General features: G+C 36.6%; 1 protein-coding gene across 11 annotated transcripts in view; it reads right to left on the bottom strand.

Moving 5' to 3' along the window:
• PPP1R9A (protein phosphatase 1 regulatory subunit 9A) overlaps nt 1-17,410 on the bottom strand; it is a 299,215-nt gene that overhangs the window by 133,701 nt on the left and 148,104 nt on the right. For all 11 annotated transcript variants that reach the window (XM_044246057.1, XM_044246056.1, XM_044246058.1 and 8 more), the window contains exon 3: nt 7,523-7,655. In XM_044246057.1, the coding sequence (XP_044101992.1) occupies nt 7,523-7,655 (133 nt within the window). The remainder of the gene's footprint in view (nt 1-7,522; nt 7,656-17,410) is intronic.

Here is a 17,410-nt window from a genome sequence, read left to right as displayed (position 1 = left end):
TTAAACAGGAGACCCCCAAAAGGCTTGTGAGTTTAATCTCATTTTATTACTGCAGTTGGCTATTCATTTGCGATCCCAAGAAAAAGCAGTAATTTGATCATGGAGTAATCAATCTGCCTTAAAACACACCCTCTCTAAATAATACATTTCAAACATAAAAGCATACATACCAAAACACATATATATTATTTTAAATGAATGTGATCATAATATATCTAAAATTTCCCCTTCATTTACATGGTCTTTGGTTTTTTGGTTCATGTCCCCATTCATGTTTAATAAGGTAGCATGTGTCTTTCAGTACTTTCCTACTATCCAAGCATTTAAAGTATCAACAGCTACAATACATATGTATATATGTATATATATAAATGTATATACATATATGTATATGTGTGTATAAACAATGGCTCATTTTTCCTTCCTATTTGCTTTATACAAATAAGATCGTATTAAAGCTAGTTCTCTCTGCAGCTAATTCAATGATACTTCATGGATATCAACTTACATAGCCTTAAATCACTTCTAATGATTGCACAGTATTTCATGGTGAGATGGTATCATAACTTATACAACCACTTCTCTACTGACAGGCATTCATTTTAGTTTCCATGTTCCTCTTCTGGTGAACAAAACTGACAAAAACGTTTTTAAATTCCTTTACAATAATGTGTTTTCCATATTTCCATGAACATATGTATCTTAACATCAAGGAAATAAAAGATAAAAGGTAATAATAAAAGATTTCACATTCCACATTTTTTGGTCAACACTGAAAGTTACTGGTTGATAGCGTCAAAGTCTTCGGAACCATACTGTATGGGCTACATAAAAAAGCAGACACTCTCTAATCAACAGCAAAGGGTTGTCAAAGGAAAACTGGCTCATCCAGTCAGCAGAATACTTGAAGATTTTAAGACTTCTTAGCAATAACATTTAATACACTAAACATTCTTAATCAGTAATCTCTTGAACAGGGCTGATCTCATTGATCATTACTACTTGTCACCAACTTCTGCTTTAAGTGTTTCTAAGTCCAATTTATAATCCTACATCTGTATTCTACATATCGTTTGGGAAAAGTGTGATTTGTTTACTCAGTTATGTGCTAAAGAGAGCTCCGTAGAGTGTTCTCCCCGGAGGACCTGATCAATGTGATCCCCAGATGAACATACTTCCGCATTGACTTTAGGCAGAGGTGTCCCTCCAGCGTGAGAAGTTTAATGGTAACTCCTGTACAAGTCATCGCCGGAGAAGTTCTTTCATTCCTTGTATTTAAAATGTCTGCACACATGTGATTTCCCACATTCATTTCATTCTCATTGTTTCTCTGGTATAGATACTCAAGTTCATCCAGAGGCTTTCTCTGGTTAAAAATTTTCCAACATTTAGGATTTCTCTCCAGTACGAGTTTTCTGGGGAAAAGAAAAATTAGATCTGTGCTAAAGGCTCTTCCTCACTGGTCCCATGTGTAAGTTTCTTCACACCCACAGGAATTGTCCTATTTGTATGGTTAGCTATACAGCTGAACTCTTGCCCACATTCATCATATTCCTAGAGTTTCCTGGTGTGGAAATCTATTCGTGTTGGTGAAAGGATGAATGATGACCCAAAGCCTTCCCAGTGTTTACATACATGTAAGTGTTTCTCCCAGAGTGTTTGCTCTTGGTCGTTTAAGGGATGATCACTGCAGACTCGTCCACACTAAAAAATGCCATGAGGCTTCTCTCCCATATGAAATCTGGTATATATTAAGCATTTAGCTGAATTCTTGTTCACATTCATTGTATTTACAGGAGCTTCTCTTCATTATGAATTACCCCGTGTCAAGCCAATGTTGGGCTATAAGTGAAACTTTCTCACACGCAGTACATTCAAAGAACTCCTTTCAAATGTGGATTCTCTGCACCATCATGTCATTAAGTAGTTCCTTCCTGTAAATAGCCTGCATGAAAATTATGTCTTCATTTTTAAGTGCATTTCCCTGCCTGAACTCAGGCTTTAGTAAAATTATCTTTCTTCCTGCCTTAGCAACTCTGTTGCTCTCACTGGAAAATTACTCAGATTTGCCGAGCTGAAAACCTGATTGTTGGAAAAGTGATAGTAGTTTGAGCCATCCTCAATTCCAGTGCTGACTGCCTGAAAGATAAGATGTATAACGGAGAGACAAAGGAAGAACACAATCAACACAGAGACCAGATGCCTCATTTCATCTCTGCACAGCTTTCTGTGAGATGTGTCAGGCATGGGTGAAGTCCAGAGCCCTATCCTGGAAGGCCACGGATTCTTGTGACTGCCAGGAACCCAGGAGCCACCTGGTCTTCCTCTGTCTATCCCCTCCCAGGGACAGGCCAAGCACTAAGTAGGCACAGCAGCCAGGAAACGTCGGAAAAGACTGTGAGGCTGAGTTACTAGGAAAGATGCTGTCACCACACTCGAGCTCAGAGCTTATTTTCTTCTCTTAGGAAAGAAGCTCATGTTGGCTTAGCATTCCCCCTTATTGCTCGTTGAGATCTGAAACTGTACTCGTAGGAGCGTGGACCATTAGATGTCCTCTTCGGTAAACTGCCATGTTTTTCTAATGAGTTTTCCCTGTCTTTTTTTTCTTTTTGAAGGTTCTTAGCATATTATACATATTAACTCCATGTCATTTATAATGAAGATGCCCCCCTCAAATTTATCATTTATCTATTGCCTTTGTTTGGCAATATTGCCTTTAAAAGCTTAAAATTTTGGATTGATTGGTCCCTCTTTCCTTTTCTAACTTCTGCTTTCCCACTTTGGTCAAGCCCCTCCTCCAACATGCCTACAGGATTTATGTGGTCTTACAAATTTTTTGTCAAATACCTTTATTACTTTATTTTTAATATTTAACTATCTAACCCATGAGGAGTTGTTTTTTCACATGATATAACACAAATGAAGGTGTCCAACTTTATATTCTTCCACAGTGATGCTCAGTTATGCCAGAACAATTTGTAAAGCACCTTATTGCTCCTAAATTAGAATACCATGCATGTCATGTAGTAAATTATCATGCATATTAACATCTTTCTCTTGATTTTTTACCTTGTTCCATTGATCACTTGCTCTGTGAATATGATTTGTTCTGACTATAGAGGCTTTACATTATATTCAGATATTTAAGAAATTAAGACCTTTCACATTCTTTTTCAGACTTCCCTTGGGTCTTTATTTTTCCATATATAATTTAGTATTACAGTATGGAATCCACTCTCCCAATCAACACTGATGGCAGTTCTATTCAAACTGCATTAAATTTATGTATTAATTTATAGGTATCAGAGAGGAAGAATAGGAGGAACTTTTCCATACTGAGTCTTTTCATCCAAGAATATGATACATCCTTCTATTTGTTTACATCTTCTATCAGTCAAAAAGATGGATTTTCAACAGATAAATATTGCTTATCTTCATGATTAATAGGCATTTTGTTCTTTTTGTGCTACTGTAAATGAAACATTCCCATTTTCATATTTCTGTGCTTGAGTAAATATAGAGAAAAATGATAAATTATCTTATATATATGTGGCACCTGACCTCCTCTTACATATAATCTTATCAATTCTAATATTTTAAAATAAGAATTAGTTCAGCTTCTCATTACAGTTTTCATATATGTAATTATTATACATATTATATAATAAAAATCAGCAAAAGGTTACTTTTCATCTTTTGTTTTCTACCATTTATACTATTTCATTTAAAGAGCATTTCACATCAGACTCCTGGTTTTAACTGAAATACTTTATTTACTTTTTAAAATGCTTCCTTAATTTAAAAGTAAAATTTTCTGTTTGGTATTATAATATATAGTTTGTATCATATTTAGATCTTCACACACTGACAAACTATCAGAAAGAGCAATTAAGAAAATAATTCCTGGGGCACCTGGGTGGCTCAGCTGGTTCAGCCTCCAACTCTTGATTTTGGCTCAGGTCATAATCTCAGGGTCCAAAGACTGAGCCCTGAATTAGGCTCCGTGCTGGGTGTGAAGACTGTTTAAGATTCTCTCTCCTCCTTTCCCTCTGCCCCTCCCCCCACCAAGTGTGCTCCCTCTTTCTCTCTAAAAATAAATAAATAAATCTTTTAAAATAGAGGAGAAAAGAATTCCATTCACAATTGCATCAACAAGAATAAATTACCTAGGAATTAATTTAACCAGGGAGGTGAAAGATCAGAAATTCTTAAAGCTGTAAGACACTGATAACTGAAAACACAAATAAGTGGAAAGATTGTCCATACTTAAGATTCAAAGAATTAATATTAATAAAATATCCATACTACCCAAAGAAACCTACAAATTCAATTCAATCTCTATCAAAATTTCAATGACTTTTTTCACAGAAATAGAACAAACAATTCTAAAATTATGGCACTACAAAAAAAATTCTAAATGGCAAAAGCAAACATAATAAATAACAAAGCTAGAAGCATAACACTTCCTGGTTTTAGACTGTGTCACAAAGCAACAGCAATCAAAACAGTACTTTTGATTGCCATAAAAACAGACTGCCATAAAAACAGACACAAAGATCAGTGGAACACAAAAGAGAGCTCTAAAATAAACCTATGCATATTGGGTCAATTAATTTATGACAAAGAAGCCAAGAATATATCACAGGGAAAGGATGGCCACTTCAAATAAATGGTGCTGGGAAAAATGGACACATATAAAATAATGAAACTGCACCCCTATCTTATACCATAAATAAAAATCAACTCAAAAGGATTCAAAGCTGACATTCTTCCTAGAAGAAAATAGCAGGTAAGTCCCTTAACATCAGTCTTGGCAAAGACTTTTTGGATTTGACACCAAAAGCAAAAATAAACAAGTGGGACTACATCAAACTAAAAAAACTTCCGCACAGCAAAGGAAACCATTAGCAGAATGAAAAGACAGCGTCCAGAATGAGAGAAAATACTTGGTAAGGGGTTAATATCCAAAATATATAAAGAACTCATGCAACTCAACAGCAAAGACCAAACACCTATTAAAAATAGGCGGAGGAAGCGAACATTTTTCCATAGAAGATATACAATGCCACCAGTTACATGAAAAGGTATTCAACATCACTAATGATCGGTGAAATGCAAATCACAACTACAGTGAAAAATCACCTTATTAGAGTTAGAATGTTAGAATGGCTATCATCCAAAAAATGAGAGGTAACAAGTGTTGGCAAGGATGCAGAATAAGGGGAACCCTTGTGCACTGTTGCTGGGAACACAAACTGGTGCAGCCATTTTGGGGAAACAGGATGGAGGCTTCTCAAAAGACTGAAAACAATTTAGTTCTTTTCTAGCTTAATTTTCCTAGCTTCAACTTTGATTTTGTGAAAAACACAAAAGAGTCTATGAAAACATTTACTTACAAAACATTGTGTTTAAAGAAGAAAAATAAAACTTACCAAGTTACAGAATACTACCAACACCTGAAAAGCCCATTCTGTACCCCTCCCTGGTGTCATAACTCTTCCCTTGGTAACCACTGTCCTAAATATTGTATCAATCATTCCCACCATTTTTAAAACCACTTATTAAGACCATTTATTTGTGTATCTCTAAATGTTACACCATTTAATTTTCACTGGCTTTGAAATTTAAATAAATGGAATTATACTGAATGGCTTCTTCTGTGATCTGCTTTTAATCTCCCTCCATCAATTTCATGTTTGTAAGAATCATACACACTACTGCATGGAATTGAACCTCCTTCATTTTACCCTTTTCTGTCATTAATGAATATTTGGATTATGCTCATTTTTGCTATTATAAGCAATACAATGGCCCACAGCCAAATCCCACAGCTGTTTTTTGTATGGACCATAAGCTAGGACTGGTTTTACATTTTAAATGAATGAAAAATGTAAGTATCATTCTTATATCTTTTTAACCTCAAATGAAAAGTGTCTCTTAATGGGAACAATTAACCAGTCATGTCTGGTGTAACGACTGGTATTCTCTACATTTTTGTGACCTAAGTAATTTTATACCCAATAATTTGTTTTCTACTCTTTCCCCCTCACCTTTGCTGTTTAGAACAAGTTGTTGTTTCTTTTCCTCCTTGCTAATCGGGAAGTAGGCAGGTGATGTGTCCTTTAGATCCTTAGAGACAGCAACTTTCCTTCTTTCACCAGGAGAAGAGCTCTCTGGGACAGATGCAGGATTCTTTGATGCGTGAAACTGTATGTCTGCCTCCCACGTCCAGTGTTACAAGTGAGAAATCTGATGCTAGTCTAATAATGTGGCTTTGGCAAGTACCTTTGCTTCTTTGTTTGCGCTGATTTGAGCGTAGTATTTTGTAAAATTCCTACTTTATATGTTGATGATGAGGACTTCTCCCAGGCTATGCCCAAGTACAGATGTTTTTCAAGTCCTCTCTCAATCAGTTGGCTATCCCCTTCCAAATAGGAGACTCCAGTCTTTTCTGAGCTCAGGAAAAATTCTTCCATGCTTTGTCTAATACATCTCTCATCCTCTGTTGTCTTTTCCCCTTCTGTCACCTGTAGTTTATATGTTGGGTCTCTGTCATGACTTTTCATGAATGTTTGCTCTGTTGTTTAAGAATTAGTTTGGCTCATTTCTTAGGCCTGACCTTCAAGGTCACCAGTTTGAATCTCAACAAAACCATCTTTTCCTCTTCAATTCCTCTACTGAAATTTTACATTTTAAAATCAGTGTTTTTGTTGTTTGTTGACTGGCTTAAGAATGTCTTTCTAAAGCCATACTTGATATCCTCACTTGGTTTTTCATTTGCTTCTTTTTGTCATTCAAGTTTTTATCTGTTTGTTCTGCTTTTTTGTAAGCTCTCTGAGATGTGATTATCTCCCTGCTCACTGAGTCCCAGTCCATTCCCTGGTGCCCATCTTACAGGACAATAAACACGGCAATCTCTGGACCCTTGGGTCCTCACTTCCCACTACAAGCAGGCTAAGATTCCCAGAGCAGAAATAAAAAGGCAGCCCCTCTGCTCCCATTCTCCCTGCTCTCTTAGCCCTTTCCCCTCACAGAGGATTCTCCATTCCAAAATCCATAATCAAAAGTCCTGCACTCCCCCACCTACTACATTCAGAGACCAACCATGACGACTCCCTCTCTATCAAGAATGAAAAAAAACAAACACAAACACAACCACCTGCCTGACTCCCTTCCACCTGCTCCTTCTTAGCTCTCACCAGCCTTGGATCTTTGCAGAGATACCATCCAAACATCAGGCCCCACCCATACCTCCCTACTCCCAGCACCATCCCAGCCAACTAAAGCTGATGGCTTTCCATTGAAGCAGAAGGAAGAGTTTTCGAGTCTACCATCTATGCATAGGTCATATCAACTACTTTTGAAATTTAATAAACAAATTAAATCCTCCATGAGAATTAGCACTTTATCCAACCCTCTGGTGGGAAAAAGAGTGAAAAAAATACACGTGAAAAAAATAAAGTCATTTCTGTGTTGCTAAAATAGCCATAGTGAGATTACAAATGTTGTGGAGCTCACATACCTTTCTCTAGTTCCACTGGGAAAAGTTCCAGCTTTTCTACACGTTTTTCAAGCTCATACTCAGCAGAAGCAGCCACAGGGTCCACTTCATCGTTCCTCCTGTCATAGTCTTCATTGGAGTATGTGCTGAAAACCTGTAGGAAGAGGGCAACAAGAAGATGACAATCCAGAAAGACGGCTTTCTTGATTAAAAAAAAAAAAAAAAACCTGCTAAGTATCTAAACTTATATAAATTAAAAATTTTGTACCATGAATTTCTTTGAAACAATTATTTTCTCTCTAAAAGCAATGGAGATGTTAAGAAAAGGAAAACTCAATCAGAATAAAAAAAAACTTACATTTTGAAATGTATGCCGTTCTATCACTTTTAATGAACTAAGAGAAAACAGCAGCCACAGGATATATTATTTGAATAGCAATATTCACTGCTTTTTATGGAATCAGAGTATACCATATTAGCTGCAATGCTCTACTGGTTCCTCATGGAACCATGGAGAAGGACCTTGAAGCTACTACCTAAGCAAACATCCGCACTGAGTCCCTTTCATGCTATGACCTACACGTGCCCCGGCGTTGTGGTGTGTCAGTACAATCATTATATTTCAGTCACAGAATCACTGAAACTGACTTCTATACTGTACTGAGCGGCTCGCTTTGGTAGCATATATATACTGCACAGAGCACGCAATGCTCTCATTTGTCCTCTCTTATTTTACTTGCATGTAGATCCATGCTAGATTCTCAGTGAGCCTTTCCACAAAATGACTATCAAAATACTGCTCAAGAGCTGCAGAGAACCAGGATGGCACCAGCTCTGCTAAATATTATGTCAATCGTTTCCTCCATTTTCAAAAACACTTATGAAAACCAAAACTTGATTGTCCTTATTTCTTCTGAGTTTGTTCTATTTGAAAAGTAACTAGAAATAGGTATACCATCCCTTACTCAGGTCTATATCTAAAAGAAAGAAATGTGTAATTCACCAAGTCCAATGAACATGTAATAATAAAAACTGACATTTTTAAATTAAATTCAATAAATATTAAGTATCTAAACTGTTCCTGAAAAAACTCTGTAATGTCTTCAAAATCTTAAAATCTGGGTGAAGCTATACTATACATAAGAAGCTATAATTTAAAAAGAAAGCAGAACAGAAGGTCAGAGATGAAAGAAACCAAATCTATTGCCGATAAAGCTGGTCCTGCTGGTCCAGGTGTGTTCTACATTCATGTTATTGGAAAACTGGCAACTTTCCTATGCTATATATGGTAACCTATAAATCAGGAATATATGCTGTATATATAGACGCAGATGTAGTGTGGTATAAATTCATCAAAATCATGTCATTTATAATATTTGTACCAGGATGAATACTGTTTTTCTTCCTGACTTTCAACATGTTTTCATGGCCTCAAGCTACTCATTTGGTCTCTACCACACTTCCCCACCATAATAAACATCACTGCATCCAAACACATATTTCTAAATTATAGGGTTTGTACCTTTCTCCATGTCAGACACTGGAAGTTGTGGACATTGGAGAAGGTATAGTCTCAAGTAGCTCACAGCTGAGCAGGGATACAGAAATCAATGTAAACAACACACTATATAACGTGATACCTGATGTAACAGATGAATATGCCAAGTAATCTTTCTCACTTGCTGGAGAAAAAGAATTTCATGAAGGGCAAAATATTTGAGATGAGTCTTAAAGAATAAACAAGAATTCCTACATCTGAGTGTAGAAGACCTAGAATGCACATTTCACATATAAGGTCCTAGGTCCAAAAAAATAAAAAATAAAAAATAAATCCATACCTATATCCATTTCTTTTAGAAAACACAGACAGCTGAGTGGACTACAAAGCAACATGCCTAGGAGAGCAACCTTAAAAGACACACAAAAAAATTTTGGCTGGATCTGGAACTTACATGTCCTGCAAACTACTGGCAGATATGACTGGAAATTACTCCACTGATGTCTGCTGCTTGTCTACATGTGCTGAAAGTCCAAGAATATATATTGACTGCAGAACAAAGATTCAATTGATATCCACCCTGGAACAGAGCTCAATTTTGCTACCACAGAGTAAGTCAATAAATATGTGTGTGTATTCGTGTGTGTGTGTGTGTGTGTGTGTGTGTGTGTAAAATATAAGTACAGGAGAACTGTTTCCAATAAATTAACACCTTCCTGACTTCTTTCAGGATTCCAAAATACTCTGCTGTCAGAGTGTTCTTCCTCAACTGGTCTGGTTTATAAAGTTCATTTGGGGGTATCCTGAAACTAAATAAAGCAATTAACTGTATGATTCCATATTGGAAAATGGTGTTTTAAGCAATTTTTGAGATAGTTAGCAATCAGAGGACTATACCACTATTTCATTCTGTAGAAAAGAAATAATGTAAGATACTTTTCATCTTCAGGTTGCTCATAGGCTGGTAAATTATGTGGGTACATAGGAAAAACCTATAAATAATATAATATATATTACATGTAATAATCTAATAAATTTTCTTTTTCAAAGAAGAGCCAGAATTCATTAGGTGCAGAGAAAGCTATATCATTTACTTGAAGAATCCAAAAGATTTAACATAAACATTATTAGAACCAGTAAGAGTTCTACAAAGTAACCAAAAAATATTAAGAAAATTGAAAACAGTTTAGAAAGTGTAAGAGAAAAGATCAGAAACATAAAATATCCGGGAATCACTAATTATAAATGTGTAAGGATATCCTTCTCTATAAAATTTAACTGAAAATACAAAAAGCCCTAAATATGTATAATGACACACTATTTTCCTGGGTAAAATTCTTAATATTTTAAAAGTATCGCCTGGGTGGCTCAGTGGGTTAAGCCGCTGCCTTCAGCTCAGGTCATGATCCCAGGGTCCTGGGATCGAGTCCCGCATCGGGCTCCCTGCTCGGCAGGGGTCCTGCTTCCCTTCCTCTCTCTCTGCCTGCCTCTCTGCCTACTTGTGATCTCTCTCTGTCAAATAAATAAATAAAATCTTTAAAAAAAAAAAAAGTATCTATGCTCTTAAATTACTATAAATGTTAGTTTGCCCAAATTTAATTTATGAATACAAAGCAGTAAAAATTAAAACCCCACTCACATTTTTCACGGAAAACTAACACACTGTTTGAAAAGAGTACAATGGAATCAGACCCTGTAAGATATCAAACATATAATAAAACTTCATTTTTTAAGGCAATATAGTTTGGACCCTCAGGAAGATCTATTTTGGGGTTCTATTCTGTTCTACTGCTCTACTTTTCTATTCAAATTAGTTGGGGTGATCTATTTAATAAATAGTGGGAAAGAATGGGATATCTTCGTGAAAAAAATCCTATTTCCTATCAATAGCAAAAGTAAAATTTCAATTAGTTAAGGACAAAAAAACCTTATAAACTTTAAAAGTGCTAAAGGAAATATGGGACAACATTTAATCAGCTAGATAGGATGTTCCTACAAAGCCACAGATCCTAGAAATCTTCAAAGAAATGAATAAGCTATGTGATTAAAATTCAATGCTAAAAATTTCTAGACAATAAAATATGCCATAATTAAATTATAAGAAAAATCAAATATTAGGAGGAAAAATTGTTAAATATCAAGAAGAAATATGAATATGCATAATATACAAAGAACATTAGCACTTCAACCAACTGCATATATAAGCAGGGAAAAGGAAATTAAGTAGAAGAAATATTAATGTTCAGTAAGTGGTGTAAAGATGCTCAGCTTCATTAAAAATGAAGCAAATTTCAAGTACAAGGAAATACCAGGTATTCGAATACCCACAGAATAGCTGAGAGAGAAAATTAAAAAGACTGCAACATCTAGTGTTCATAAGAATACAGGGAAAGGAATGCTCTTGGAAAAGCAAGGGGGAAAAGCATAATTTGAGAATAGCTATCAAGATTTTAAATGTCAGGGGCACCTGGGTGCTCAGTCACTAAGCATCTGCCTTTGGCTCAGATCATGATCTGCTGTGTTCCCTATCTGTCTCTCTCTGTCAAATAAATACATAATCTTTAAAAAAAAAAAAGATTTTAAATGTCAATGCCTTTGACCTAATAATGCTACATTTGGGTATTTATAGAGATATTTACAAATGTGCACAAAAATGTACATGCAAGAGAGTTCATCATAGCACTATCTGTAAGAGCCCAAAGCTGGAAATTGCCTAAATGTCCACTGACAGAAAATGTCTAACTAATTATGGTACAAATAAATATGTAATTTTATGCATTGATTAAAAAGTTCTATCCCTGCTGACATAAAAGGCTCTGAAATGGTTATATTATGGAAACCAAAGAGCACACTGCATATATGTTTATACATCAGTATCCATACATACATCTTTATCTACATATATATATTCCCAATGGTAAGAGCCCAATTTTAATCTAATTTAGAGTCCTAAATTCTGTAGCTCTGTAGCTCTTGCCTCAGTGTCCTTATTCACAAAACAGCTGTTATCATAATTACACTGATCCCACAAAGTTATTGAGAAAATGAAATGAGATCATCCATGTAATCATGCATGGTTCAATGTGGGGGAAAGAAGGCTTTCCCAGGGTTATATGTGAGATAACATGACTACTACCCCAGATTACCTACACTCCTCTCATATTCCTATTCATAAATAAGTTTTGAGTATTTCATCTACTATGATGCTTACTGTCCCTGAAACCAAAATCTACATAACTATCTTGACACTAAAATATAGACTGGCCTGCCAAAACCCCTGCCTGTGTCCAGAGCAATGCACTATCAGTCTACATTGGCGTATCACCGGCCTCGATTTGTTTTACCTTGACCAGGAAAAAACCTCAGAGATAAAAGAGATGTTAACTGAGGTACTTTCCCTTTCATCAATGTGACCTTGGTTCTTTTAATATTCTTAAAATAGTTCTACCAATTTTATTTATATTACCATAAATACTTTGCAGAGATATGGACAGCTAATCAAATAATAATCAGAACTCAATTGTGATACTACTGGAATGCAAAAACCTCTAAAGGCCAACAGTATCCTGGGCCCTAATGTTCAACACGATCAAAATCAATCAATCTATCTATCTATCCATCTAGTTCAGTCACCTTCACATTGTTCCTGTGTTATTTCACTAAGCAAACAAACGGATGTTTAAACTTGACTTCTTTTTTCAAAACCAACAAATGATATTCTGTTCCTTCATCAAAGGAAACAAAACAAGACCTTCTCCCTTTCTTTGCAGCAAAGGTAGGCTTTTAAGGGGAACAAGTTTACAAGTACAGTTAGCAGTGACATTTCTGACCCAGTAACCCACAGCGATCCAAAACAAATAAAGTTAAAATTAGCTTACTCTAAGATTTTAACTAAGGTCATTCTTTTGCATGCTTCTAGTGGTTTGAGCCACAGCACTTTTTCAAAACAACAGCAATGCTTTTTGAACAACAAGGGGGAAAAAAAGTATGTCCTTTACTTCCCTATAACACATTTTCTTTTATCAACGCAGGTCCAAATAAATTCAGAATTTTATATAAATACTGACTGGAAGGAATCTCCCACAATGTTTCACAGGGTCTCGTTTCCACCTGCTGTCTGGTTCCGCTTCATCTTCCTGACACATCAAAGACGGAAAACATTCCAGATTCTAGCACGCCACATTTCAGAGGACGGCTTGGCACAGCGTGCGCCCGGGCATTGGCCAAACACTTGCGTGCTTCACAAACGGGACCCACTTACCATGAGCTTCCTCACCAGGACTTGAACCCACCTTCCCGTGATTTCAGTGCCTCTGCTGAAGTAACCCTAAACCGAAACTAAAACAAAGCAGGGAGAAGACAATCTGTACGTTGAAAGTGTTGGAGAGAAATGTGGCAATGAAGCATCCACAGAAAGGAGCATCCTGATGGCCTTCGAGCAATGGACAACTTCAGCTTGGGGGCAAACACCCCGAGTCTTGCAAAGATCCCCCATAGGTGAGGATTTTCTGCTGCAGACAGATACACAGAAGAGAGGGAAGGTGGAAAAAGAGACCCACAGTTCTATGTTGTAAACTCAGCAAAGGCCCAGATTTCTGTTCCAGGGTATCTCTGACAAGGAACCTGCAGGAAGGTTTGTAAGCAATTATGACAACACTCTTCAGCAGATGTGTCTAGCCTTCTATCAGGTCCACTCGGCAGAATCCTCCACATTGGGGAACAGAGCCGAATGAGGGCTAAAGGTAGGTGTAACTCTGAAAGCTGTTAGTTAGGTTGCTGGCCTTGCCTAATTCAAAGTCCATGAACATAAACTATTTCTAAGGCCAGCCCATATATGTGCAACACCATTCATTTCACCCATAATTTGTAACATCCTTAACATTAATAAATAATATGAATAAGCCTTTTGTACAGACTGAAAGCACCCGATTCTGAAGTGTTGACTTCTAGTTAGGGTCTTTCAAATACTAACTAATCCTAGAATGAAGATTCCTGACCAACATACCTGGAATGCTAACTAAAGGCTCCTCAAACAAAGTTCTACCCGTAAATATTGCAATGCATATGGTGAAGTAATTGCAGGTAAATTACAGACAGGATAAAACTTAACACAAATTATCTTTAACCCTTATACCAAGTAAATAAGGCAGGAAAGAGTAAAGAGAGCACAGACTTTTTATATTTTTATTTGAGAAACCCAAAGCTCTGAGAACCATGTGCATGGCATACCAGGATAGTTAATGAAGACAAAGTCTTTAGGAACAAAAGATGTGTTTCGCTGAATGTAAGCCTAGTGTTTTCGGGGAAACTAAAGAACAGGAAGTGAAAAAACAAGCACACTCTACACAGTGGGCAGTAAAAAGCAGGCTAGTTCAAAAGGCAACACAAAGAACCCTGTATTTGTCAGGTTTTCCAGACAAACAGAACCAAGACGACGTGTGTGTGTCACTATGTCTACGTGTGTGTATAATATATAGTATAATATACATCATATTTATAGAGCAAATATATATAATATTTGTATTTATACTTAACCACATTTATTTTAAGAAATTGGCTCACTCAGTTAGAGAGACTCACAAGTCCAAAATCTTCAGGGTAAGCCAGTAGGCCGGAGACCCAGGGAAAAGCTGATGCTGCAGTTCAAGTTGAAGGCAGCCTGCTAGGGAAAGAACCTCTTCTTCAGGGGAAGTCAGTCTTACTTCTATTCAGGCCTTGACTGGCTAGATGAAGCTCCTTCACGTTATGTTGGGCAATTTGCTTTGCTCCACATACAACTGAAAAGTTACTCTCATTCAAAAACACGCTCACGGAGACATCTAAAATAATGTTTGACCAAATATCTGGGCACTGTGATCCAGCCAAGTTGACCCATAAAATTAACCATCACAAAGCCCTTAAAATAGAAAATTCTCCAAAGCTGGTGGCATCACAGTTCCAGACTTCAAGGTCTATTACGAAGCTGTCATCATGAAAACACTATGGTACGGACACAAATACAGACACATAGATCAGTGGAACAAAACAGAGAGCCCAGAATTAGACCCTCAACTCTATGGTCAACTAATCTTTGACAAAGCAGGAAAAAATGTCCAATGGAAAAAAGACAGTCTCTTCAACAAATGGTGTTGGGAAAATTGGATAGTCACATGCAGAAGAATGAAACTGGACAACTTCCTTACACCACACACGAATATAGACTCTGAATGGATGAAAGACCTCAATGTGAGAAAGGAATCCATCAAAACCCTTGAGGAGAACACAGGCAGGAACCTCTTCAACCTAAGCTGCAGCAACTTCTTCCTAAAAACATCACCAAAGGCAAGGGAAGCAAGGGCAAAAATGAACTATTGGGACTTCATCAAGATCAAAAGCTTTTGCACAGCAAAGAAAACAGTCAACAAAACCAGAAGACAACTGAAAGAATGGCAGAAGATATTTGCAAATGACCTATCAGATAAAGGGCTAGTATCCAAAATCTATAAAGAATTTCTCAAACTCAACACCCAAAGAACAAATAATCCAATCAAGAAATGGGGAGAGCACATGAACAGACATTTCTGCAAAGGAAACATCCAGATGGTCAACTGACACATGAAGAAGTGCTCCATATCACTTCGCATCAGGGAAATACAAATAAAAACCACAATGAGATACCACCTCACGCCAGTCAGAATGGCTAAAATTAACAAGTCAGGAAACAACAGATGTTGGCAAGGATGCGGAGAAAGGGGAACCCTCCTACACTGTTGGTGGGAATGCAAGCTGGTGCAGCCACTCTGGAAAACGGCATGGAGGTTCTTCAAAAAATTGAAAATAGAGCTACCCTACGACCCAGCAATCACACTACTGGGTATTTACACTAAAGATACAAATGTAGTGATCCGAAGGGGCACGTGCACCCAAATGTTCATAGCAGCAGTGTCCACAATAGCCAAACTATGGAGAGAACCTAGATGTCCATCAACAGATGAATGGATAAAGTGGTGTATATATATATATCTCACTATATCGAGATATATATATATATATATATATTTATTCCACAATGGAATACTATGCAGCCATCAAAATAAATGAAATATTGCCATTTGCCACGATGTGGATAGAACTAGAGGGTATTATGCTGAGAGAAATAAGTCAATCAGAGAAAGACAATTATCATATGATCTCCCTGATATGAGAAGTTGGGAAGCAAAGTGGGGGGTTTTGGGGATAGGAAAAGAATAAATGAAACAAGATGGGATCAGGAAGGAAACAAACCGTAAGAGACTCCTAATCTCACAAAACAAGCTGAGGGTTGCCGGGCGGAGGAGGGTAGGGAGAGGGTGGTGAGGTTATGGACATTGGGGAGGGTATGTGCTATGGTGAGTGCTGTGAAGTGTATAAACCTGGCGATTCACAGACCTTTACCCCTGGGGCTAATAATATATTATATGTTAATTAAAAAAATTTAAAAATGTAAATTAAAAAAAATAGAAAATTCTCTGGCTCCAAAAACTAGTCTTTTGATATCTGATAATCATATCTTGATAAAGGTTTTTTAACAACTCTTACAGTGTGGTAAATTTTCATATCCCTAGACATAGTCACAGAATGTGCCCCCAAACTGTGATAAAATCAAATAGATATTTTTGTTTCACCAATGGCACCAACTACTTCATGTTTAGAGACAACCAACAACCAAATTTGGAGGAGCTAACTCTTTAAATTTAGAATAGCTCTGACTGACTCTGTGGAATAATAAGCTGTATCTAAGAAGACTTTAAATAAAATATTTCAAAATAAGTAGAGTCTTATTAAGGCTACGTATAGACAGATTCTCAGTGAAATATAAAGATTAGAAGGTCCCATATCTCTCCATTTTGAGAAAACAGAATTGAATTATAATTCGTATCATTTATCTGCAAAGATGTGTTGGTTAAGTACTTGAAAAGTTTCAAAAGCTTTAATATCTCCTTGCAAAAAGTTAATGCCATTAAAGTAAAATGACAGAAAGAAATTCTGTCATAAATAAATATAAACCGAGCTCATCCTAAATTTGGACAAATTCTAAGACAACGAAGCCCAAATTAGTGTGTTTTTCCAGTAGACAGCTTAACAGGAAACTGGGTGATTCCACTGATGTTCATGTTTTTCACAGTATTTTCCAAATTATTATAAACAATTAAACATATCCATGAGAAATTAGCAATGTTCTCTTTCAGCTCAGCCGGAATTTGGTTTAAACTGGAGACATATGCTTTATAAACTGCAAACTGGTAGCCAGCATGACATAAATTGGTGGCCTTGGTCCAGTTCCCACTGGGCAGGTGTCTTCATCGCAGAAAAAAACTGAACTAATTAGCACCAATTGGCACCTTTTCGGGGGGATAGAGGGTAATCTCCTAAGATAAATAGCTAACCTCTCA

This window comes from Neovison vison, chromosome 4 (genome assembly GCF_020171115.1).
Source record: "Neovison vison isolate M4711 chromosome 4, ASM_NN_V1, whole genome shotgun sequence".
Lineage (NCBI taxonomy): Eukaryota > Metazoa > Chordata > Mammalia > Carnivora > Mustelidae > Neogale > Neogale vison.
The sequence above is the reverse complement of the archived record's forward strand: the minus strand, read 5'-3'. Positions and strand labels throughout refer to the sequence as shown.